At 45.4% G+C, this 24,602-nt stretch overlaps 8 protein-coding genes across 8 annotated transcripts; 1 reads left to right on the top strand and 7 right to left on the bottom strand.

The window, feature by feature from the left end:
- Positions 1 to 166: 166 nt before the first annotated feature.
- On the bottom strand, positions 167 to 3,044 carry JR316_0004451 (Cleft lip and palate transmembrane protein 1; the record flags this gene model as incomplete). The annotated part of the gene is made up of 16 exons (XM_047890217.1): positions 167 to 298; positions 443 to 487; positions 584 to 613; positions 676 to 717; positions 772 to 922; positions 986 to 1,025; positions 1,087 to 1,162; positions 1,217 to 1,346; positions 1,455 to 1,529; positions 1,590 to 1,917; positions 1,972 to 2,044; positions 2,093 to 2,122; positions 2,176 to 2,264; positions 2,316 to 2,430; positions 2,483 to 2,811; positions 2,963 to 3,044. The coding sequence occupies 16 exons, from the start codon at positions 3,042 to 3,044 to the stop codon at positions 167 to 169; spliced, it is 1,767 nt and encodes a 588-aa protein (XP_047749978.1).
- Positions 3,045 to 3,434: 390 nt separating this feature from the next.
- JR316_0004452 (uncharacterized protein) lies at positions 3,435 to 4,152 on the bottom strand (the record flags this gene model as incomplete). The annotated part of the gene is made up of 3 exons (XM_047890218.1): positions 3,435 to 3,525; positions 3,591 to 3,763; positions 3,835 to 4,152. 3 exons carry the CDS (start codon positions 4,150 to 4,152, stop codon positions 3,435 to 3,437), a joined length of 582 nt encoding a protein of 193 aa, XP_047749979.1.
- A 1,864-nt stretch (positions 4,153 to 6,016) lies between these two features.
- JR316_0004453 (14-3-3 protein-like protein) lies at positions 6,017 to 6,953 on the top strand (the record flags this gene model as incomplete). The annotated part of the gene is made up of 4 exons (XM_047890219.1): positions 6,017 to 6,083; positions 6,135 to 6,441; positions 6,499 to 6,842; positions 6,904 to 6,953. 4 exons carry the CDS (start codon positions 6,017 to 6,019, stop codon positions 6,951 to 6,953), a joined length of 768 nt encoding a protein of 255 aa, XP_047749980.1.
- Positions 6,954 to 7,575: 622 nt separating this feature from the next.
- On the bottom strand, positions 7,576 to 12,596 carry JR316_0004454 (Lysine-specific demethylase lid; the record flags this gene model as incomplete). Its single annotated transcript, XM_047890220.1, has 9 exons — positions 7,576 to 8,429; positions 8,484 to 10,843; positions 10,898 to 11,061; positions 11,108 to 11,355; positions 11,418 to 11,445; positions 11,499 to 11,679; positions 11,728 to 12,082; positions 12,148 to 12,387; positions 12,434 to 12,596. The coding sequence occupies 9 exons, from the start codon at positions 12,594 to 12,596 to the stop codon at positions 7,576 to 7,578; spliced, it is 4,593 nt and encodes a 1,530-aa protein (XP_047749981.1).
- Positions 12,597 to 13,091: 495 nt separating this feature from the next.
- On the bottom strand, positions 13,092 to 13,736 carry JR316_0004455 (Lysine-specific demethylase JMJ18; the record flags this gene model as incomplete). Its single annotated transcript, XM_047890221.1, has 1 exon — positions 13,092 to 13,736. The coding sequence occupies one exon, from the start codon at positions 13,734 to 13,736 to the stop codon at positions 13,092 to 13,094; it is 645 nt and encodes a 214-aa protein (XP_047749982.1).
- Positions 13,737 to 15,081: 1,345 nt separating this feature from the next.
- Positions 15,082 to 17,810, bottom strand: JR316_0004456 (Metacaspase-1; the record flags this gene model as incomplete). The annotated part of the gene is made up of 18 exons (XM_047890222.1): positions 15,082 to 15,141; positions 15,199 to 15,327; positions 15,407 to 15,511; positions 15,550 to 15,750; positions 15,876 to 15,900; positions 16,235 to 16,286; positions 16,336 to 16,396; positions 16,447 to 16,540; positions 16,598 to 16,668; positions 16,722 to 16,852; positions 16,915 to 16,940; positions 16,990 to 17,118; positions 17,172 to 17,204; positions 17,251 to 17,283; positions 17,335 to 17,364; positions 17,422 to 17,442; positions 17,510 to 17,620; positions 17,752 to 17,810. The coding sequence occupies 18 exons, from the start codon at positions 17,808 to 17,810 to the stop codon at positions 15,082 to 15,084; spliced, it is 1,371 nt and encodes a 456-aa protein (XP_047749983.1).
- Positions 17,811 to 18,137: 327 nt separating this feature from the next.
- JR316_0004457 (GPI inositol-deacylase) lies at positions 18,138 to 21,375 on the bottom strand (the record flags this gene model as incomplete). The annotated part of the gene is made up of 8 exons (XM_047890223.1): positions 18,138 to 18,315; positions 18,370 to 18,843; positions 18,895 to 19,150; positions 19,208 to 19,552; positions 19,604 to 19,744; positions 19,801 to 20,856; positions 20,915 to 21,089; positions 21,148 to 21,375. 8 exons carry the CDS (start codon positions 21,373 to 21,375, stop codon positions 18,138 to 18,140), a joined length of 2,853 nt encoding a protein of 950 aa, XP_047749984.1.
- Positions 21,376 to 21,960: 585 nt separating this feature from the next.
- On the bottom strand, positions 21,961 to 24,528 carry JR316_0004458 (Putative metal ion transporter C17A12.14; the record flags this gene model as incomplete). Its single annotated transcript, XM_047890224.1, has 5 exons — positions 21,961 to 22,097; positions 22,152 to 22,332; positions 22,390 to 22,413; positions 22,467 to 22,994; positions 23,050 to 24,528. 5 exons carry the CDS (start codon positions 24,526 to 24,528, stop codon positions 21,961 to 21,963), a joined length of 2,349 nt encoding a protein of 782 aa, XP_047749985.1.
- Positions 24,529 to 24,602: the final 74 nt, after the last annotated feature.

Genomic DNA, 24,602 nt, shown 5'->3' on the forward strand with positions numbered 1-24,602 from the left:
GATTGCTCCCATCGCACCCGTAATTCATCGATCTCACCCGGTCATGCTCCGTCCACGCGCCGACAGCACACTGTACATACAACCTCTATCTATGGTTCCCATTTCTCATATAATATTGTCAAAGTACACACAGGGTCTTCTCATTTCCCCGAAGAAATAAATAGTGCTACTTATTCTTTTTGCTCTCCATCTCCTCGCCGTCAACAGCGGCAACATCTGCAGCTAGAACCTGTCCGTATTCGTTTACTCGATTCGGGTCAATACGATATATCCAACGCTGTGTGTGATCTGTCAGCGGCTGTTGCCATCTAGTGGATAAACACACCAGTATCTCACCTGATACAGGAAGATGAGAAACACAACATCGTCACTATTTCCACGCAGCACAGTACCGGGACCTGTTAGTCGCACAATCATCTATACACCGGAGAGAATGCCGTACCGGAAACAGGCCAAACGATGCAGGAATGGCATCTTGATGCAAAACCTGAGGAAAGGATCACATGAATGGTAGGTTCCCCACCAAATGATATGAATCTTACGCAAAGAAGTCGTCAACAACTGTTGATAACGTTTTGTAAACCATTGCCTTCATAGGCATGTGCGCCACACTCTGAAATAAAAATAGCAAATAATGAATATTATGGGGAATCTGACATGAGAAGAGTCACCAACCTTGAGTTTATAGTTAATGATTAATTGGGGGATCAACTGGGCCTGGGTTCAGAAACATAAATAAGAGCCGTTTTGCCATCTCGAAGAGTAACTTACGAAGCCAAACATATACACAAATGAGGTCAGAGTCGATATTACGAAACTGTACCATCCCCTGTGAGACTCGTACACAAGTGAATAGACAGTGTATCCCGCAAGCAGGGGTATCGCCACGTAGGACACATAGCGGAACGCCAATCGGTCATACCTGTCAAATGAAATGTCGGTTAATAATCCCACGGATAAGCCACAAGCCATCCACAAGACTTACTCCTGTGTTTTCTTTTCGTCCTCGCTCAGAACGTGCTTGTCTGTAAAACAGTGGTAGTTAATATGCCGACCGGGCAGCCGCTCTATTAGAGTCACATATACCTGTGATTTCCAATTTATAGGGCAGAAGGGACCCTGCTGTGCTGGGAATAACTTTGATATCCACGGCTTTCGTGATCTATACTCTCGATGAGAATCCCTCGGTGAAGTAGAGCATCGCCGGAACACAAACCTTCCATGCCTCTATTATGACACCCATTCCGGAGCCCATGAGAATCATCCAGCTCGTATTCTCATTGTTGTCAATGAGATATAATAGTATGACGAGTTGCACGAATACATTGGTGACAATCTGTACGAGGCTTAATAAAGCGCATATTATAAAGTATGACGGAGGGACTTACGGTTCTGGTTTAAAAAGGAACACATCGGGATGTTTGCTTCGAAGAAGAGAAGCCAAAAATACTCACCGTACAGAGACACCGACCATTTCTTTCTTTGCGCGCCAATGAGTAACGTCCGACTTGAAAGCCAGCATTTCAAACCTGCGAAATGCATTGTAGTCAAAGATGGAGCCAAAAAACTTTAACAATGGGCAGGCTTACACGACATGCAAAAGGCTGACGAGACCGGTTAATGCCAAGAACCATGGGTTTGTCTCCAAAAGCATCCTCTTGACCTCATCGAGTTCGGCACCAGAAGCCTGGCCTTGTTGTTTGGCCGCTTCATTAAACCCATGCGTCATAGAGGCAAATATCTGGAACTTCATGTATGACATAGGTTGGTATGTAATTCGGACTGGAAGCGATGGTGTGGTTTCATTTATTTGAACGTAGTGGGATCGAAGATGCCAAAATTCATTTGGGAATATAATGGGCCTGTAGAAAGCCTTTGTTCCGGTGGAGTCCCTCTTGTCAGGAATCAGGTGGATATCTGTATGGGGAATGTCAAGGAAGAAGGCTAAAGCAGATACATGACACAACTGACGTTCCGCAACAGGAGGAGGAAGTTTTCCGAATGGAACTTCAGCTGCATCTGATATTAGTGCTAAAGTAATATTCTAGAAGTACAATTAGGAAGACATAAAAGTAGATCGTGCTCGACTTACTTGGTGCCAGTGGGGAGCAATCACATCAGGCTAAAGTGACAGGTCACTGGTAAAGGACACTACAAAAAGGACAGAAAACACACCTCTTCTACTTCTACCTCAATGTTATCATCAGAACTCAACAAGTTCTTTTCTTTGCGGACTTTCTGCCGAGGTAGATAGGGCGTCAATACTAAATGAAGATGGTCAAACAGTTGTAAATATAATAAAGTCAGTGACGTACGCTTTCGAACATGGTGCACGCGTTCAGGGTCAAACTTTGGACTCCGTGGGTCTATACTCGCGCCATCTCTGGTCAGAACAATGTCCGCCCACAATGAGCCATTCCTCAAAACCGACTACACAACCTCTCAAAGTCTGCCAATCCAGACCAATAACAACACGACATACCTCGGGAAATTTGACATCGAAATCAATTACTCGATGATCATTATAGTCTCCATAGGTGATATTATTCCATACAAAATGAGGTAGGTTGTGGTCTTTGTCTGTTCGGTGTTCTGAGGTCCATTTCGAGAATACGTCGGGCGTAGATGAAGTCGAAAAATATACGTGCATATCGAGGCTTAAACCAAGAGGCCAATATGGAGTTATAGTAGTAGGTGGAAGCGACGATGGATCAACAGGAGTAGTCGGTGGGATATGTTGCCCATTCGAATCCACAACAGTAGGTGCAGTCGGAGGTGTATTCGCAGGATTACTCGAAAGGAATTTGGTAGCTGAGAAAAAGGCCTCACATCAGCTCTCAGACCAATGTAGGCTGGATGGGTGTCAATATACCCAATTGTGTGATACCCCAAATCAAAAGTACTTGCTGATGGCGACATGGCATTCGTTAGTTATCATCCTGATACTCCTGGTTGGATGGACTTGCCTGGCCAATCCTGATAATTGTCTGGAAGCCAGTCTCTTCACGCTCATCCTGAGCCGTCCGGGGGGCAGGTTCAGGCATAGTATAAAGAGATAGATGTGTAGATGAACACACAGTCAGGGTTACTGGACACGAGTGGTCAGTGGACACGAAGGCGCGAAATAATGATTTTCGGTGGCAATACATGTGCAAACTAACCGGCCCGTACTTAAATAATTCTGGTTAATCATTCATGAACACTATACCAAGCTTCACTGAGTCTGAACTTTCAACCAACGACGAAAGGTATAAAGTTCATTCCCAAAGTTTGTTACAAAAAAGCAGAGAAATTATGAAGGTATAAATAAGCTAAAGTAGAGTTACTCTGGGGGTCAAATTGGTGGTGTTTCAATAATGAGATATCAGGGTAGACTACTGAGTTGCAATTCGTAAAGCCTCAAAATTAATAGGCATGCGCTGCGTGTGCGTAGGTTATATGCCATAATTTCCGCTGAACTTGAATGTTCCATCGGTTGGTTTCCAGTGGATATTGACGTCGGACGTTAATCTGAGCATGTCATACCTAAACACAATTTATGTAAGTAAGTATGTTATGCACAATAAAAATATTGAGCTGTATAACAGTACCGAACAGAAACGTTTAAATTCCCAATGAGGACTTCGAATTTATCTTTGTCCATCTTCGATGTCTTGAAGGTTGGTGGTCCATCAAGCCCCAAAAGCTTACCCATAACCTCAGGATCGTTGCATACCCCGTCGTACACCCATTTCGCAGAGCCTTTTTTGCAAGAAGGTTTCCACTACAAAATACGAAGGAGAAAGGTCAACATTGAACAAAGCTGTCAGTGTCCAATTCAAAAGCTTGGTTCACCGTCATTTGTTTACGAATTCCGCTCTTCGCAGCATTTGCTAATTTTTCTGCAGCTGCCACCAACTCGGCCGGTGATTTCGCCTTCGGTTTGTATCCGTCTATCTCATTCTCTAGGCTGCGCGCGTATTGTGCGAGTTCTAAAATCAATTCACGCGCAGCCTCAGGGGTACTCGGAAACTTGTAATTTGACGCGTCCGAGAGGATGTTTGTGACCGTCTCTGAATGGGCAGCTTCTGCCAATCTCGCTTTCTTTGCAGCTGCCAAAGTGATTGTATCAGACTTGCGCTTTCTGGTCGCTGTATTTGTGGTGGTGGTCATTTGGTGAGCAGATTTTGATAGCCGAAGAAAGAACAAAGGAGCCTAGTAGTAGTACTACATACTTACCTAGGACTTGGTGCGGTAATAACATATTCAATTTTTCAGCCATATCTTACACAAGTTTACGGCCCAGTGTAAACCACACCGCTGCGACCGAGCAGAAAGTCGGTTGGCAGCCTAACTCTGACCTGAGATACAGTAATTTTTTCAAGGGCCGCTGAGCAGGCGTTGAGGTATAAATAGTAGATTTGCTCCTAATTTGAACTTCATCAAATCGCGCTGTCGCGTCCTTAATTAGCGTCGCCCGACATTACCAGTTGTGGAGATGACAATTATTTGGGGACCTTTCATTGCACAACGGACTGAGCAGAGATTAGTAGTCTTACTGCAGATCGACTACGACCGGTTTTGTGTGCAATATATTCGAAATATCATATAAATTTTGTTTCAGCAATTATTTTTATCTCAAGTCTCGTTTGTCCCAGCCCATTAAAATTTAAAATAGTTTATAGACTCGCGCTTAGTTTGCACGGAGGAGAGGCAAATATAAGAAGGTTTTTAATTCCATGTGTTCAAGACATTTCCCAAATGGGACACTTACTTAACACTTTAGAAGCAGCCCTTCGCATATATATAAATTGGTGGTACTTTCATCCACAGCTAAACAGACATGGAACTCGCAACAGTCCATGATATAGTGGCCACCATACCGATAAGCAACCTGTAACGCCAGTGTACCCTACTGATATACTTATTTGTATTGTAAGTATATGAGCATGGAACTAATTATCTGAGTTGTGGTGTAGCATGGTATTCCGCATATCTCAAATTGTCGAGTTGAAAAATGAATTTGACAGCTTTCGGGATAAATTCTGTTTCATGAGTGTCATCTATCCTACACGACAGAATCTGAAACGATGGTGATCTCAAATCACTAGAACAAAATCATCATCCTCAGTCAAGAATCCCAATTGACCGAGTGTCACAATGCATCCGTGCGCCAGAGGCAGGATGTACCCGGCAATAGCCCAAAAACGTTTTAATGGTATATGGTTGGTATATATGGTTTACATTGACGGAGCCCGGATGACACACCGATGGTGCTGGGCAGGATGCACACCATCTGGCGGCCATGGTCCATGGATCAGGAGCCAATGAGTCCATCAAAAGTTGTATGCCCGGCCCAACGGCTCGTTAATTCTCACCTTTCTGGATCAGGGATCTGGGGCACAGCACTCCCAGGACAAGTTGTGAAGGGTCCTGTGTTATTTATGTCTTTTGGCTTGCCGGATAGATCGGTGGCAAATAGAGGATTAGATTGATGCGCTACGTGGCAGTTGACAAAGACAAGTGGATCGCTCAATGTCGCTCAATGTGGAAGAGCAGAATGCACGCAGCTGGCCAGGTATGGCAGAAGGCCACAAGATATTTTGAATAGAGAAATTGGGGATTGTAAGCGAGGAATGTAAGCGCTCAGGCGGGCGCTTCAAGTAATTCATTGGTGGCCTTGTCTTTGCTGTGTTGAGAACGCAACGGCCAGCGGTGACGTCGTCAAGATAACCCCCGCAGATTCGTGATGGAAGGTTCCATGGAAGGATCACGTGGAATGTGAACCCTTTGCCCTATGGTGTGGAGGTCACGTGCTTATGGATATAACCCTCTGCCCAAGCTGCTTTATTTCCGCTTGCCTTTTTGTTGCGTTTTTCTGCCCACATCACCCTCCACTTATCATCCAACACCCGTGAGTACTCTCTCCCCGCCACCTACGTCGAGCTCATCGTCCCTCTTCTCCAGCACCACATCCATCAAATGTACGTGTCAGACGCGTAGATACGCGTGTTACCCCGTATTCATTCCTTTCTAGATGCCTGAATCCCGTGAAGATTCTGTTTACCTCGCTAAGCTCGCTGAGCAGGCCGAGCGATATGAGGGTTCGTTTTCTCGCCTTTCCGCTGTCTCGCTTATTCTCATCGTGTTTCCAGAGATGGTCGAGAACATGAAGCGCGTCGCGTCTTCTGACCAGGAGCTGACTGTTGAAGAGCGAAATCTCCTCTCCGTCGCCTACAAAAACGTTATTGGCGCTCGCCGTGCCTCCTGGAGGATTGTCTCCTCTATTGAGCAGAAGGAGGAGTCCAAAGGCAATGAGGCTCAGGTTTCCATGATCAAGGGCTACAGAGAGAAGATTGAGAGTGAATTGGCTAAGATCTGCGAGGATATCCTCGATGTTCTTGATAAGCACCTCATCCCTTCAGCTGCCTCGGGAGAGTCCAAAGTCTTCTATCACAAGATGTAAGTGTTCATCGCCGCCATCGCGATCAGCCCCTAACATTCTTTTTTTCCTCTTAGGATGGGTGACTACCACCGTTATCTTGCCGAGTTCGCAACAGGCGATAAGCGTAAGGATAGCGCTGACAAGTCCCTGGAGGCTTACAAGGCCGCTTCTGACGTTGCTGTCACTGAACTCCCTCCCACTCACCCCATCCGCCTCGGTCTTGCGCTGAACTTCTCTGTATTTTACTACGAAATTCTCAACAGCCCCGATCGTGCTTGCCATCTTGCCAAACAGGCCTTCGACGACGCTATTGCTGAGCTCGATACCCTATCAGAAGAAAGCTACAAGGATTCAACTTTGATTATGCAGCTTCTCCGTGACAACTTGACACTATGGACTTCCGATATGCAAGATTCAGGTAATTTGTTTAAAAATATTGTGGCCCCTTTCATGCAATTGACGATTCTTCTTTCACCCAGCTGACAAGGCTGATGACAAGGATGGTGCTGAAGGCGGTGCTGACGAGTAATTTTCTTCTTCTGGGTTTCCTGTTGAACTCTCGATACATGCCCCCCTCCATGCCACCATGTGCGCCTATATGCGCCTATATCCGACTCCACGCCATGATCTTCTTCATCCTTACGACCTTTCTTGCGCATGCGACTTGTCGAGATGTCATTCGCTTTTTCACTTCTTTTATCGTACCCCATCATTGCATGAATATCAAACAACCATTGTCAACAATATATAATGAGATCATTTCATTTCTAATTTGAAACATGGTGTGTTCTCACTGAAGTCGAAAAGGATTAAGTAGGTAGGAGTTGAGAATCCTAACAGCAGGAACAGGCAAACAAGATTTCTAACATTAAGCTTCGCAGGATAGTCTTAAGTACATAGATACGAGGACAGCAGATAACAAGGCATACTAAAGAGTAGAAAGTGAACAGCAATAATCAAACATAAAGGAACGTTATAAACTAATAGCAAAGAGGGATAAAAGGAACAATCGTTTCTGTGAAGATTGAATTGAATTACCCAAAAAAAAGAGGAACCATAAGCGCATAAACCATAGGTACATAAAAGTTACAGTGCTCAACAAAGGAAAAGCTTTCCCGAAACGAGAGGGGCTGATATCAGCTGTTTCGCGGCTAGCGCAAGCGGACTGGTGGTATTTGTACAGACAAAGGCGAACCATTGGCCCCATTTCTAAGAGACGGCAGTTGGGTGGTTGCCCGAGCACCAGGGGAGGAATGCACCTGCACAGCCTGATTAGTAGGCGACACGATCATCGCTAGCGAAGGCGACAACGTCTGAACGGGTCGCGGGGGAGACATTGGGGTAGGTGTAAGCGTAGGGCCCGCATGCCTCTTCATCGGGAGTGCTGAACTGGTCGGTCGAAGGTCTTCTTCACTTTGGTGGTTTGATGCATTTGGCAAATGCGGAGATTCGTCTATGTGCTTTCGTTTCCGTGGAGGCACAGATGCAGAAGAGGGACCTGGCTGGGGCGTCCCATGCAAACGTGATGACTCACCGTTGCCGTTACTATTTCCACCCCGCCGCTGCGTTGACGGTGGCATAGCTGGAGTCGACATTGTGGCCCATCGAGACCATGGTGGGGGTGGGGGTACGAATTGGCTGGTTTGTGTCCAGGCTGCAGGGTTAAATGCATTCATAGAAGGAGGCGGTGAATGCTGAATTGCAGTGAGTGGATGGGGGTTGTAATGATGGTGAGACACTATTCCATTGCCGTTAGGAGGGTGAGACAACGACATTGTTGGTATAGGGTGATGAGTAACTATCTGCTGAGAAGGGCGGGAAACGGGGTGACTGGAAGTCGCAGTTGGCAAATCAAGCCCGGGCTGGAAATTGATGAGTTCCACAAAAACAGTGTGCATTTGAGGGTTGGGAAGTTGCTTCAGAATGACCACCTTGCTATAGGTTTCAAGCATTGCCTTGACATCCACATACATGTCCATCTTCGGCTTTTCGTTAAAGAGGGACTCTGGGGAGATAAGTCAGCAGTGGGTTGCAAAGATAAGAAGGAAGACGACGGTACCTGAGGCAACGACTCTAACGTCAGAATATTGGTAGCTTCTGCCTTTACGCAAGCAACAAAGAGGGCATATGAATGCAGATGTGTCTTCTGTCTTGTCTGCAGCCGGTTGGAAGAAGACGCATCCATTGTGATAAATTTTGCCGCAGGTATTGCATTCAACCGTCGGATATCCCATTAAATACCTATTTTTCCCTCGGCAAATGCATCTAGTATGGTCTGGAGCATCTGCATCGATGTCCTGCCCAAAGGTAAAACGAGGTCTTCGCCGTTTCTTTGGACGCGTCAAGGGTGGCCGACCAGCAAGGATACGATGCAGACCAGCGAGATCAAGTCCAAACGATATGTCAGGGTTGGGTGAAACAGCGAATTGGATTTTGTACAGCTTGCGCATATAATGGCGCACTTGAGAAATGTATTCCGGCCTCTGGTTTTCAGAAACAGAGGTGTAAGATAAAAATTGGGCGATAACTGCCGAAAGTCGGTCAACGCGGTGAACAATAATTTCCAACTTCTTGTAGTCATCAGAATAATTCTTCGAAATGTCTGGAGCATTATTGAGGATAGTTGGGAGGAAGCAAAAATGGAAATTCCGTTGTTTGTGAATAGCACCGTTCCAGTGATGATGATCGCAAAACGGACAAGAACCACCATTCTTCGCACACTCGCCGTGGAACCTTGCAAAGCAGTGGTCGCATTGCACTGCATCTGATACCCCACCATTTGGTGGGGGCCTTACCGGCATGTTGCAAATACATGTAAAAAATTCATCTGCAGGTGGAAGGTCATCTTCGGGTCGAGTGTTCTCCAATACATCCTCCAAGACTGATTCGTAGTGCGTCTTCTTGTGTTCCGAGCAATACCACGGTATCTCTTTGACCCAATTTTCGTGTGCCCGCAGTTGTTCTTCGAGTTTCTCGAATGTAGGGAGTGAAAACATATTGAGATGTTGTTGAGCATATTCCTTCCATTTTTCAATGGCCTCGAATACATCCTCCTTAGGAGTAATGGGATATCGATTTCGTAGTACGCTTTCGCACCGTGCCTCCAAGTCAGACGCAATATCCGCGCTTCGCTTCAAAAGTTGAACGGAATAGATGTTGAAGTCTTTGGAGGCGCGACTAGTCAATCGCAAGACATCCGGTAACCTTGCTTTGACACCATTCGGCTCGCACTCAAGCCACGCTTTTGCCTGTTTTTCAAAGTCGATGGCTTTGGCACGTGCGGTCATTAAGCGGCTGAGTACAGAATCGTCGATTGGAATGCTTGGGTCCATATTGGCAAACACATCCAAATCGTCGATAGTCTTTACTGGCTGATCAAGAACTTTCCTTGCCCGGGTTTCCCAATCATCTCCTTCTCTCTGCCTGGCGTCTAGCATTTGCATGTATTTGTTATCGCTGGGTAATCCACAAGCACGCGCACGTGTCAAAAACTGTCGTACTTCTTCCAAAGTGACATTGGCGTCATTATCGTCCAGTTTCTCTTCCAAATCGGCATTTAGCTGTGCACGTTCTACGAATTTCTCTACTTCAATGAGCTCCTCCAGAAGAACATTGATTGATGAGCCATGTATGAGTAGACGTTTACATTCCTGCAAAAAGTCTTCGCTATCCTGTTCCGAGCGAGGCGTGTTTAGTAGAGCGGCCGCCTTCGTTTTAGTTTCTTCGGCGTGTTGAGCCAGAGTACGAAGGACACCGATTTCAGGAGAGTCAAAGCCTAAATTTTCGACTTCTCGCAATAAGCCGTACAGGTCATCCAAGCCTCGATCCGGTCTGTCTCCGGGATCATCTATCGAGGTGAGCATGCCTTCAGTGCCAGACATCCTACCTTTCGACCGACGTGCTGCCCGCTTTCTACTTTGCTTTCGGATAATAAAAGAATTCGCAGAATCAACCCACTCGTTAGCCCGAGTAACACACTTGCGGAGACTCGACATTTCAGGTAGCGGATAATTTATGCGATCGCCCTCAGCCAAGAGCGCCCGAAGAGAACGTAAGGCCGGGCGCGCGCTTTCAGAAAGAAGCTTCGAAAGTTTTGCTTGCCATGCCGACGGTACACCAGCTCGCTCGGCAAATTTGTTATACGTGTCCTGAAGCTCTTCGTCCGAAAAACGTTTACGAAGCGTAAGGTGGTGGGGAGACCGATTATCGCAGAGTAAGTCTAGATGATCAACACATACCACCTTTGTGGAACACGGACAGGTAACTTGGGAAAGGTAGCAAAACACTTTGCATATATGACACTGATATTGGTCTTCTGGACGATCTTCTTCCTCCAGAACGGTGGCGAGACCGGCTGTTTGCGCCCTCTGGCGATCAGCCATTTCTCGATCCGTCATTTCTTTAAGACTGTCAATCAACCTTGAAAATAGTGAGATGGCAATATACTGTTGTAATGGCAGATGAGACACGTACCACATTGCAGTCTTGATTGACTGGGATTGTTGGGTAATTGTGACAAGAAGTTCGTCATGCGAAAATACAGGGAGCTTGCGATGCTCTCGATATCTTTGGACACAATCGCGCCCCAAAGGTAGCCAGTCCGGCAATGCGAAGTTGACAGCCTCATTGAAGTTCAACTACAATAATATCAGAAAAGGTCATACAAAGTCGTAACATGCATACCCCATGATTAAAACCAGCATGATAGGCTTTGGGGAAAGTAATCACAAACTCTCTTGGTCGTTGATTGCATGCGTAAACACGGACTCCTGCTTTGGTGACGAGCTCAGGATTCATGAGGGTAACCAGTTGGAATAGGAGATCAGGTTGTGCTTCAAATAAATCGGGTGCCTCTGACTTGATTGCTGCCTCGAATTTTTCTGCATCTTCGCCAGGAATACCATACCATGTCTTGGTTTCGCCCCAGTGCACTTGGAATGATTGATTTAGTCGACCTTACACATTGTCATGGGTATATCATTGCTGAACTTACTATAATTGATGCTGTAGGTATAATGATCCTAGATAGATCTCTTTTAAGGTAAGCTTCGGCGAAGGTTGCAACGGCACGCACCTCATTGTGCCAGCAGAATGTGGAAAATGCCATACCAACATACGTCCATGGGACTGTCATACCGGAGATATCAGACTTAATGAAGCGCAGAAGGGAGTCCGGAAGAATGGGTATGTTATTAAGGTTCCATGGGTCCTTCGAGTATGCGTCCAAAGGATGAGTTTCTAAAGTGGGCATGGCACTAACACGAAGTCACAAATGGTTTCAGCCATAATGTTTTCAAACATACCTTCCGTGAGTTGTAGAATGGACATCTGCCCCATATTCTATTTCTACAGTTTCATGAGGAGACTGCACTAGACGCCAAAACTCTCTTTCAACATCATGTTCAGAAACAGTAATGTTGCCAATACGAGTCCTTGTTATGTCGCCTTCAGCAGGTGGACGGTCAGAACCGGGCGGTGGGTGTGACTCAAACCATAAACGCCGGAATTCCTTGTCGCGAGCATGAAAACTCGAAAGGCTGTGCTCTTCGCCTTCATCAAAACCAAAATCACCACCTGTCCCAGACAGACATGTATAGCAAAACCATTGGTCCTTTGGAATGCTGTCCAAAGGTGGATCAAGACAAAACATGTGGAACCCTAGTGGATTTCGCAAATTTCTTAGAATTAAAGCAATCTGAGTTGGCTTTGTCTCAGTTACTTACCACAGTCGCATCCATCGCATAGCAGCATTTCTTCGCCGCGGTTCTTCTTGTGGCATATTTCACAATTTTGCTGTTCCCGATAAATGGTTGGCGAAGAGGTGTTGACAACTTGGAGATTGTTATTCCGTACCTCGGGTGTTCCTATCTTCATATCTGGCTTCTCCTTGTCGTAAAAAACAGGAGGCGTCACCGGTGAAGGCAAGGCAACGGTGGGAGTATTCTTTCTCGGTGCTTTGGTAGCTAGAGTTGAAATGTTTGGATGTACAAGTCAGCAAATAAAGCTTACATTGTTCCTGTGACCCTGTCCTCGTACTTCTCCGCAATCTGGTCTTTCCGTTCGCATCTTTGCATTCCGAATCATCTGGAGGTTCCGAAAGCGGGCTGGATGTGGCTGTTAAAGGACTCTGTGGTGGGCTAGTATCCTCTGTAGATGCAACGTTTGTGCTCATCCGCGACGGCTTTCCAGTCTGGATATTCGTGTGTGTTTTCAAACGAGCGTCACGTGAATGTGACAAAGAATTCCGTGCTCGAAAGTGCTCGTAAGGGAGGATGACTCGAGTATAAGAATTCTTGATTTGAGTAGAGAGTCCTGGGATGCCTCGATAACCTAGAATCCGGCCTAAATCCGACCACTTTTTACCTTTTGTGACCTCATGACGTTGAGATAAGTCAATTGTTACTGCTTTCCGGTCAAGCGCCAAGAAACCTACCGCATCATAGCCCCCTAATCTCTGAACCTCCTTCCGAAGTAGCCACAGATCCAATGGTTTGTGGTTTATGGTAGGTACGACAACACGGGGATTACCTTGTTGTTTATGGAATTGGTAAAGTTGCTCAAGAAAATTCAATTTTGCTCTAGAAGAAGCTTCAATGGAATTTAGGCGTTGCAAACGTGTCTTAAATCGGAAATTCTGGAAAGAAGAGTTTAGTGAATTGAATAAAATTCACAATATGGCTTTCACCTCCGTGTCAGTTACGAATGGCATTTTCCATTCCTCTGGAGGAATGATTTTGCAAATGCCAAATTCTTTGGCTCTAGGTGAGATCGACTTGATGTATGCCATTGGATCCTGAAATTCTTCCACAGTTGGAAAAAATTCTGGACAATCAGAAAGTCCGAAAGGTCTAGGATCTTGAATAACATCCATTGCTGCACGAGAACTCATTGTCTTTACTGAGGATAAATCAAGACGTGGTGGCACCGGAATCGGAGGCGCGTTTCGATATTTCTCCGTAAGGTCCTCGGGAGCATCCATATCGTCCGGGCCAGCTGAAGATGATCTCGCCTGATTATTCAACGCAGCTAGCGCATCCGTCTTCGATTTTCGAGGCGCTCGTTTCGACTCGAGCGGGGTAGATGGTGGATTATTGTTGCTCGTACCACCCTTGGAATTTTCGGGCTCGATTGGAACAGCGCCTTGAACAGGGATATCAAGAGATGATACAAAGGTTGTCGTGGGTTTATTGGACAAGTTGGTTGGCAATGAGCTAGATCCTGCCTGTGGAAGGCTGTCGGAAGAAAATCGAGGAGATTTCCCTCGACGAGAAGGAGTCCCACGAGGTGTCGTGGATGAAGGACTACCGTGCATATTTATGCCAAAGACACGGGATTTTGAAGAGAGTTTGACCTCGCCTTCCAGGCTTTCTGGGAGTAACAGTGTAGGAGAGTAAGTGGTCGGAGTTCAAATTGAAGAGGTTATGTTAGTCGGCGGTGGTTCTCCGTGGGAAATTTCCACAGATGGAAATGCCTGTGGCACCTTTGTCTTCAACGCATTTAAGCAGGGCTCGTTGGCCACAGCTACATCGACAAAAGCAATAAACACCCTGTTCACACTATGGCAGCATGTTCATACTCTGACCGCTTTTATATAGTAATGAATCCACTAGTGAGACCTTACTGCACAACACGCCTGACCATCATTGGTTTCGAATTTAGCTCTAAGAATCCAATTTGGGGTTGGTGATCATTTCGGTTGAAACGGTGGCTAGGAGACTCACTTCCTCGACGACTTCCCTGCATTTAGGTTGACTTTGATACTATGTTGTGCTCACAGTATATTCTTATTTTTGTGGCCACAATCCAGTTATTCCAACTGTGGTCTCCAAGACTGAGACCGAGAGCCGAATGGCTCAAAGTGGACAAACTTTATTTAATTCCGAAACAACCAAGTTCATCTGAAAATTGTATTGTTCTATCACTGGAAGGTAGAGGTGTTTCATCCCGTAATATGGCCTCGAGGTTTACTTCATTCTTCAAGGTTGCAGGTGCGCACACAGAAGTTGTGTAGTCAGACTGCCTGCAGGGGTTAACTTATATATTTATTGTATCCGCGAGTACATCTTTACCCAATCACAGATCATCTTGATCCGAGCATCATTCAAGAAATCATTCCCGCCTGGCTTCTTCAAATCCTATAACTATCGACTTTAAAACAACAGTACTACCACTAACTGAGCTTTGGTCAGTCGCTCAGCATTCCAGTTAAACATTTGGGTGTAAACCCTCTATTAACTATAGTATTGGATGTCTGGAGGTCAACCAATTACTAAATATAAACTCGCTTACCCACACGAACGATCTTCAATTGTCGGCTATTTTAAATTGCTTTTGTTCGTGGTTCCTGTAAAAAGAGATTGCAAACCTTTGTATATATGGTAAGAGGAACAGGGTATGAGAACATGTACTAGTCAAGCGCTCACTCTAGGTCAATCAACTGAGAAATAGCTAGGAAGCCAATATTTTTGGGCATTGTACGGCATTACGAAGAAAGCTATAGCTATAAATATATTTCATTCTGGATCGAATTACCCCTGGGCGTCTGGTAAGCTGCCAGGTGTCGGAATTCGAATCTACATTGAGCGCTTGTATCGACTGAATACTGGGGTATTTAACAAATAAACAATAGGTTGGTATCCTGTTCAAAATTTTATTACTTAGCCAAAATCAAGAAATCCAGGTATCAATAGATATACCATGGGGTGAGAACTTGAAAGCTGTTCAAAAGCAACGTCAGTAATTTGACAAAAAAATGGAGTCAAAGTTGTCCATACCTGAGGTTTTTGACTATATTTCGCTTTCAAAATTTCACGGATACTGTTAAGTAGTTGTTGGTAGCTCTGTTGCTGATTGGCACCTGGATAGATAGTCAAGCGGTATCCAAACAGACCAAAAAGTAAGTCCTACTAAGAGCGCATACGAAAGCCTGTAAATTCAGCATTGAGAAACACATATGAAGGTATTATATTTTACATGGCTCACGTAGCTCATTGCGCCAGTGGCGGACCCTGCTTCATTGGCATCCGCACTTGTTTGAGAATCTTTACACCCACTCCAAGAGATCTGATTTACGCGTTGGAATTGGGTCTTAATAAATAAAAGGACCGACAGTGACTGGCACTTACCACATCCGCTGGGCTGGTCCTTGTTGCTTTGGTAATCTTGTCTGCTTTTTGTGTGTTTCCTGTGGCAGTCTTAACAAGTCCCATAGCAGATTTGAAAACACCGCCCATATCTCCTTTCGCATAAGATGACACAGCTGAGAGAAGACCTTGACCGGCCTCTGCCGCAAGATTGGGTTCTTTGACCTTGCCTTCAGTTGAATACTATATAGAGTTAAAAAAAGATGTCTATGAAAATCGTGCAACTCGTTATACTGACGATGTATGGTAGATCTGAGAAGTTGACAAATGAGCTTAGTTGTTATGTGGAAGTTCATACAAAAACGCACCCAACGCAGAACCCGAATGGCATGACTGTTTAAAATGTAAACTTTACTGAATTTCTGAGCACATCATGACTCACATCAAATATGGCGGTCAAACGGCAACCTGCAGGCAAAGGTTTCACCATTATTTCGTGCATAAGCTTGGGGAAAGATCAGTGATACTACTGGCGCTGAGAGGGCGACAAAAATGTACATCATCAACGATATGACCCTTGGCCTCATAGTCCACCTGTCGAAAAACATCAAAAAAGTGTTGCATGTATACAGCGGATGTACATTTACGCACAGGATAAATGACTAAAAAGGGGGTAATCAGCTGATTGGGCAGAATATATGTACAAATATGTTCACCTTCATCATACCCGTCACCTTCGTCCCCATCAGTATCCTTCGTCTGACCACCGTGCCCAGAATCTGGCGACGAGATAAATGGTTGAAGGCTATTAATTTGAAGATAACTCACAATGGAAGAATAATGAGTCATTTGGAGAGGCACCCTGCACAAGCCATTGCATGGCACGAAGCTGCAAATAGATTAGGGTACAGTGACGCTGGGCTGGAAATCACGACTAACAATGTTATCTCGTGTTGGCTGGTTAGTAGGATTGTCAGAATCATCGGTCAAGGTCACGATGTCCTCTCTTCTGTATCCGTATTTGTCTGTTGATCTTTAAAAAAAGAGAAATAAAAGAGAGTCTTCCCAATACAACTCACCAATGATGAACCTTTGGATATTATGGACATCATTGATACATCCTCTTAGTTCTCCGGCTTGCCCGAAGTAATTTATACCAATCTAAATAATTGTTAAATCAGACTATGAGGCAACGAGGCATGTAGGACCCATACACAAAGCGCTTTCTTCTTTCCAGTGCATTGGGAGTATTGGAAAGAAGGCTGCATGGCTCGATGATTGGCGCCTTCAAATTGCGGTCCATAGGTCTGGATTTGAGTAGGGGGGCGTGGAGGAGGTGGTCCTGCTGCAAACCAATGATAACGATGAGCACTTATCTATTACAAATAGACTCGCAGATATGCATACGAGGAGGGCGATAGCCACCTGCACCCCTGATTGAGAATTAGTTAAGGTCTCTATATTGCCGTAAGTAAATCTCACGGAAATCCTCCTTGTTGTTGATGTTGTTGATGATATTGTTGTCCGGGGAACCCTCTGTTGCCCGTAGGAGGTGGGCCAGGAGGTGCAGAATAGCTATTCGATGGGGGTGGGCCAGGAGGTGCACCATAGCTTATTTGTGTGTAGATAAATACTTGAATACTGAATTGCACATAGGTTCTTACCTCGACGGAGGAGGTCCTGGGGGTGGATTGTAACTGGGGCATGGTGAGACTTTGTTAGCATGATTGAAGAAGAACGTACCCAGAAGGGGGAGCCGCCGAAGGGAATCCATATCTTCATCAATGTTTCAATTAGATGGTCAAGCATAAGCGTACGATAACGCACCCTGAAGGAGGACCAGGGGGTGCCCCGTAGCTAACAAACGCCGTCTGCATTAGACCCTGTCAAGGAACTGCGTTCAACACAACTCACCCAGATGCAGGTGCACCATATCTGTGAAAGCATTGGCGATATGAGCGAAAACTTTACCAGTTACCATAATATGACGCAATAAACATACCCAGACAATGGGGGACCTGGAGGTGGCGCATACGATGGAGAGTATCCAGGGCTGTATCCTGGTTGAGGGTGTGGAATGCCGGGTTGAGGATTAGGAATGCCATAACTATCCCTGGAGAAAGAACAATTCAATGCATGCGGGAAAGGGCTGGTATTTATTCTTACGGTCCGCCAGGGAAGCTGGGGAAGCTAGTGAAAGTGGTCAACACAATTGGCGATTATCAACGCAAACGATAACCTTACCCTGGGGCGGGGGCCTCACTAGGGAAGCTGTGGGTATGACTGTGATGATCGTTCCACATCGAAGTGCTTGACTTCACAATATATAAATCCTGGTGGTAGAAGAGGTTGAAGTTAATTTCAAGTCCGAGTCGCTCTTTATATAATCGGAGCACAATAATGATTATCCGACAGAGCGTTAACACTGCCACTGAGCGATGCACAGCCGCAACTAAGCCACAATGAAACCCTTGACTCTTCTCTACTCTTCTGCTATCTAAACCCAGGACATCATCTTATAAATCAATTTCGGCGCTGTTCTTGACAACGGTTTGACATATCGTTAACGAGCGGGTATATACTGCTACTAACTAGTTACATAATTTATCTGCTTTCCGAACTGATTCTAACTATCCAAACTTCCATGGTGAACCTCCCCAATAACGCGGACCAATTTTACAGATTACTAAAATCCAAACAACAATCCGGCCACAGTCAAGGATTAAGTATGGCCTTCGAGACCCAAAAAGGAAGGCTGTTCCTGCCAGCGCAACGAACAACCAGCGGAATGACACACGTCGTTCGAAACTGACACACAAAGATTGTTCAGCGTAGCTCATATCAATGATAATAGACATTCACCTTCTTCTATCGAATATTTGACCGGGTGTCCGTGACGCAAAGTCAGCAAACATAAGGAACGGCAGTACAGCAACAAAATTATGGTCTCCATCGAAGGGGGTGGTATAGCCAGCAGATAGTAGTGTCCGTACCCACACAGCAAGCACTGGAGCGGTCAATGGCAGTAACCATGTCATAAGTAGTAATATATGGATGTTGAGGTTAAGGTTATTATTTTTTTTCTGACGCAGGTCAAGCGTCCGGTCTCCTTGATACTCTATGGCATCCTGTCTACCAGAACGATCGACGAGGGGTACTGCGTCAGTGTGATGTTCCAAATTCGCTTGCTGTTGAATTAAAGAAGCACAAGTGTAGAGATGCAGCACCCAACAACCTAGATAAGCAACTTGCCAAGGAATGAAAAGGAAGATGGCGGCACAGATGATCGCCAAAGAAAGTAACGTGGTTCCAGGTACACCAACATTCTCGCGTCGACTAGTGATATCAGTTGTACTATTCATTGCTAAGGGAAAATGCTTGACTGACCTCCCAAACACAAAAACACCAACTTTGCCGGTGATGGCGAGAAGTACGCATAACAGCCACCAACTAACACACACAGTTCCGCTTGCGACAAACAAGAGAAGTGGTGCTAAGAGTGTTAAGAAAAATGTCCCATTGTTGCCCAGGTAGAGCATCACTGGAAGTGGCAAAGTAGCCAGAAAAAAAGATCCCGGAAGAAGAAAGCGAAATAAGAGTCGTGTGTAAAGGGATATGCTTTCTCCAATACCAGGAATCAACCCTGTTATATCAACTTGTCAATGGAGTTATATCAAAACAAAAGAAATAGGTCATTTACCGTTTGGATCCGACTCTTGCTGAGACCATGCCAGGAAAATGATAATTGTTGCGACGCCAGCCGACCAGGCTACCAAAGTCGTCAAATACCGAGAAGCCCATCGACCCATCGTTGCAAACCAATCTATGTCGAGGTTGAATGAGGAAAATTCGTCCCTACAGTCAGGCTCCGCAGAGGAATAAATGGTAAAATTCAACACAGAAGGCGGATGTCGGGATATATCAATAAAAGGTGCAGCCGTATGAGTGTGAAGCAAGATCCGTTTATTGGGAACTTGTGCCAATGAGAAGTAGTGAGTTTCTTCTGTTCCTGAAGTATGCATTAGTAAAGGTGGCATTAATGCCTCTGTCCCAGACTTCAGCGTAATTTCAGTGTCTCGGATAACTAGAGACAAACCGGTACAAGAAGGCATTGTAATCCTCTTGGGTACGATGCGATAAACAACCAGGGCATTCGATAATATATTGGGAAACGTGTATGAAACACTCAATCCTTCATGATTAGGTATCGATATCGATATCGATCTAGTAAGCAAAGCTAAGCCAGATAATGGTTAATGAATCGCACAATTCAAGTAAACATGACAGGCTCACACCAAGTATTTGCCTCAATTATATTGGGTTTGATGGAATCAAGACCTGCATTCACCCAGCCTCGACCATCTGCATTCTTGACTTCAATGCCAATCCAATGGTGATTACTCCTTCGAGGTACGAAAGCCTCAAATAGAACGACGCCTTCAGATTCATCTGCGCCCTCCGATGCAGGAAACTCTACCCCTGGGACAGGATTGGGTATAAGTTTTAACGTCTCTGGCTGAAGAGGCACACATTGCACAGATGTGATTGATTTAGAACAAGTGGAGACGTCGACTGTTAGTGCTACAGCCTTCTGAGGTGATACTGGAGCTATTGTACCACGAGATACCAGCAGAGTAAGTTTTTGAGCAAAAAAAGAATCTTCAGAAACAGGCAACAAATATGTCTTCATGGTATTCGGGTTTTTTAAAACCAGCTGCTTTCCTATCGGAAGAGATGTCGTATCTTTCAGCAAGACTTCGAATTCGCCGTCAACTCTAGCAATTGTTGGAGGAGAATGGCCATTTCGTAGCCATGTATCAAGTACGATTGCCCTCGCTTCTAGAGATTTCGCTGCACCAAGTTCAAGAGCAGCTCGAGCGACTCTCCAACGGACCTGATGACACCAAACCATTGCTTGATGCCCTACGCCAGTCCATGCACCTTCCAAAGCAGAAGAAAAGACTGTCCTTCTGAATATATCCTTTCTAGCCATTGGTAAAATGCACGATTCAGACGGAATCATCAAGTCTGCTGCACCTCCACAGATAGAAACTATTGGAGTATGATCCTCCTCAAGGGTCCGCTGTAACATTTGGTAGAGATCGTCGATACGAGAGTCAAATCGAGCTGGCGGTAGGGTATGGGGCGTTGACATGGTTATTACGGCGGATATTTCATCTGACGGCAGTAGCGCGGTAGCGACAATGCCTCCCATAGAGTGTCCCATAACGATGACAGAGGTTTTTGGGGGGTATAAAGAGAGTATGTATTTGATGGCCGCCTTGGTATATGTTACCTGGGATTCAAGGGTTGATCCATGGAATGCGGAAAGGTCTTCATTGAATTCCACTTAAATAAGTGCTTGTCAGTTTGATAAGGTAGCAAACGTCAACACGCGCACACGGACCAGCATAGAAATCCAACGGCTTCAAAGGGCGCGTAATAAAGACTGGAGAAATTATATGAGGGGCAGAGAAGTATTGCTTCGAAGCAGACGATGCAATTGATCGAATTTGGCGTGAAGACCCGGCGTTGCCTGGAATAAACAGCACAGGCAAAGAGCCCTGCCTCACTCCTTCTGACTGACGAGCGCGGAGTCATTGATCAGTCAAATATGATGTTTTCTAATATGACACAAACCTGAATAGGATCCCATGCAACCTCTCGATACAACCATAGTGAATACCTATGCGCTAGGGGACTCCAACTAGAGTTGAAGTGATTCTGAAGCACATACGAAGGTGACATCCATGACATGCGACATCCTTGTGGCGAGAGGGTTTTAGGAATACCAGAACCAGCGAGATAGAAGAAGAGGACTGCCACCAATGATGATGTTCCAAGAAAGAATCTCACAATCTTGGACATGTATTAGGGGAGTAATGCAAAGTAAGCGTATATAAGCCACAAGGTTTTGTGATCACGGATTCCACGGAAGGAAACAGCATGCACGGGAACAAATATTTGCACTTTGACTTATTCAATCAAAAGATATCTGGAGATACTCTTGCAAGGGTGATGAAACTTGGTAAGATATCTGAACAAGTGGTACAATGTTTGGTTTAGGGCATGCTACGCAGTGTACAAAAGGTTGTACGTTGTACGTCGTTGTAAGGTAAAAAAGAATGCACGATATCATTCATCTAAAATAGTGGCAAATAGTCCAACCCTACTAAATCCTCGTGATAAACAAATAAGCAAAAGGAGTCCAAGGACTTGATAAAGCATGTCTAAAAGAATAGAATGATCTTAAACTACGACTTTGCTGTGAAAAACAGCAACATAAAAATGATGGAAGACAATTTTTCGGTGAAATGGTATGAGTGATAGACTCGGAAGTGAGGAAATAAGTATGAGAAGCAGAAGTCTTAAATAATAAAAATAAGGTGAAGGATTCCGAAGATACATCGGCGAAAAATTGAAGTCGGCGTAGTTCAAGATGTTGTAGAAGTATCAACGTCGAACCATGAAGCGATAAGTTGAATATCCACCAATAAGAGCAAAAGCGGCGAGACAGGCAATGATTGATATAAACCAGGCATAACCAGGAACATCCTGACCTGGAACATGCACATTCATGCCCCAAAGTCCTATTGAAAAGAGTTTTATTGACATTCACATGGGCTAGATAACAAAAGACAAACCAGTGACCAGATTCATAGGAATTAACACGGTACCCAGGGCAGTCAGCTTGCTGAGTACGTCGTTGATTTGATTATTAGCATCCGTCATCTCGATGGAGATTTGCGCAAGATAGTTGGAGTGCGATCGGGAAAGAATCTTTTCATAATGATTTAGATTCTGGGTCATGGTAATCAAATGATCCTATTTATCAAGAATGTGAGCAGAAGTCCATGGAATAGTGACTAAATTATAACAAACCTGGATATCAGACAGATAAAGGCCCTAAATGTCATAATTACTAGTGTAAATAATCAGGATGTATGAACATAACTCACGATGTCCGAAGTAGGTGCGACTCTCCAGTTCTCGTTGCACCTCTTGGCCAGTCCTTTAACAACGTCTGCTTTATTTCCCATCAATCTTAACAGACCCATAACCTTTTTGCGACAAGTTCCAATTCTCCTTAACATGTCACTTTGCTCCGCCTCTTTTAATATCAGTACCAACTCATCAATGCTGTCTACTTCATACTCAATTCCTTGAATCAATGGTCCAAATGCATCTGTAATGTCGTCAATGAGGGCGTACGAAATCCAATCGGATGTGACGCTGATGTAGTCTTTCAGCTGTTTGATACGACGGCGCACATTTTGGGGGTGTGGAGTGGGTCGGAAATGGAAAGATAAGATGCCCTGACGGAAAACTATGATATACATGTTCAAGGGTTCAAGGTGGGTAGGACTGTATGGATCCTGATCGAAGGAGCGGAAACAGACGAGATAATAATTGCGGAATAGCTCAATCTTTTCTCGGGTCTCTTCCATCAAGATATCTTCAGTTGTAAGGGGGTGAATCGAAAAAACCTAAAAAAAAATGTTGTAAGGCAATGTTAATCAGACACCGGAACGTAGACCCAACCTTGCTGAGCATTTTCATCTCCTCATCCGTTGGACTCTGTACGTCCAGCCACCAAGTATTGCCATCCTGGTCATCTGATAACGTGTTCATTCCTCCTCCTCCTCCTCCTCCAGCGCCGACCTTTTCGCCAGTCCGTTTGTGTCCATTGTACCCGTTATCACGAGGCGGGAAATAGCCAACGCCTTCCCCTGGTGTCATTTGCTTCACATTATCGGAATGGGGAGGAGAAAAGGCTGCACCGCGGTCTTTTCCAGCTGTGCCTTCCACCGAAGAGGCATGACCCATTGACGTCTCGTTGGGTGGGGCAGGCGAGCCAGAAAACAGTTGTTCAAAGGTTTGGCCCTCTGCAGGTAATTCACTAAGGCTGCGAGCGTGTATAGTTGCGCTAATTGCATTAGAATAGAACGAAAATCTGTAAGGCCGATCATGTCCAGTGTTCAGAATGCCGCCAGCGGGTCCTGTACGAGGGACACCAGCGATATGGTCATCGGAAGGCCCTGAAGTTATCGGGCCACCCTGATGTCCCAGAACAAGTCCTAGGCGAGCGGAGAAGGAAGGCGCATCCGTGGGAGCAGATTCAAAAAGAGCCATTTTTCCACCGATTCCTTTTCGATGTGAGCGAGGATGTGGGTTACTCTGACTTAGCTTACGGTGTCGTAGCGGGCGATCGGAATGTGTCTCCTCAAAAGCAGCAGCCGGGATAGAGTCTGTTTGCAAAGGAGCGAGGCTAGAACCTGATGCAACAGCAGCTTCATTCATCGACCCAGAAAGTTTGGAAACTTCGTGGGTTTGAGCATCAGGAGAGAATGCGGGAGGAGATTTGATGTCGTTATCAGGCTTCGAGCGCCCACGAACAGGATTGATTTGAAACCGAGTATTCAAAGGCGAAGTAAATCCCAGTCTAGTTTTTTCTGCAGCAGCCCATTCTTCCATGGGCGCAAAATCAAAGGCAGACTGGGAGACATTTGCCTGGTAGGTTGGTAGTCCAAAATTACTGGATTGTGGGTCCTCTGTGGGATGCAATGGTAGTGATGGGTCGGAGCGATGCAAGGTTTGGGATTCATGAATAGAAGAAATAGCCCGATCCCCATCGGTAGCGTTTTCAAAGACTGTATCCTCCCCAACAATGTCATCCGTCATTTCACGCCCCTCTTCACCAGGGGACCCCAGTGGCGGAAAGGAGTGGTCAGAGAGAGGTTGCTGCTGACCAGACAGTGTACCTGGACTCGAAAATGTGGCCACTGGAGATGAATGAAGTGTCTCTCTCCGTGCTAAAGAGAGTTGCATAGCCATATCAACGTCCATGGTTCGTTGTCTCTCCCTCACCTGAGGATCATTGGGATCAAACGAACGGGTCAGTGTTGGAGAATGTCGGGCGGGTCGAATGGAAGTTCGATCGCTAATTTCACTAGGTGAAAGACTCCGCCGACGAGTAGGCGAAATCGACACGGGTGAACTCACAGTCCCAGGCGAGGACATCGTAGATCCACTGCAACCTTGAAGTTGCGTGCAACTAAGCATACACCCATTCACCTGCTACCAATCTCGTCACG

This window comes from Psilocybe cubensis, chromosome 4 (genome assembly GCF_017499595.1).
Source record: "Psilocybe cubensis strain MGC-MH-2018 chromosome 4, whole genome shotgun sequence".
Taxonomy (NCBI): domain Eukaryota; kingdom Fungi; phylum Basidiomycota; class Agaricomycetes; order Agaricales; family Agrocybaceae; genus Psilocybe; species Psilocybe cubensis.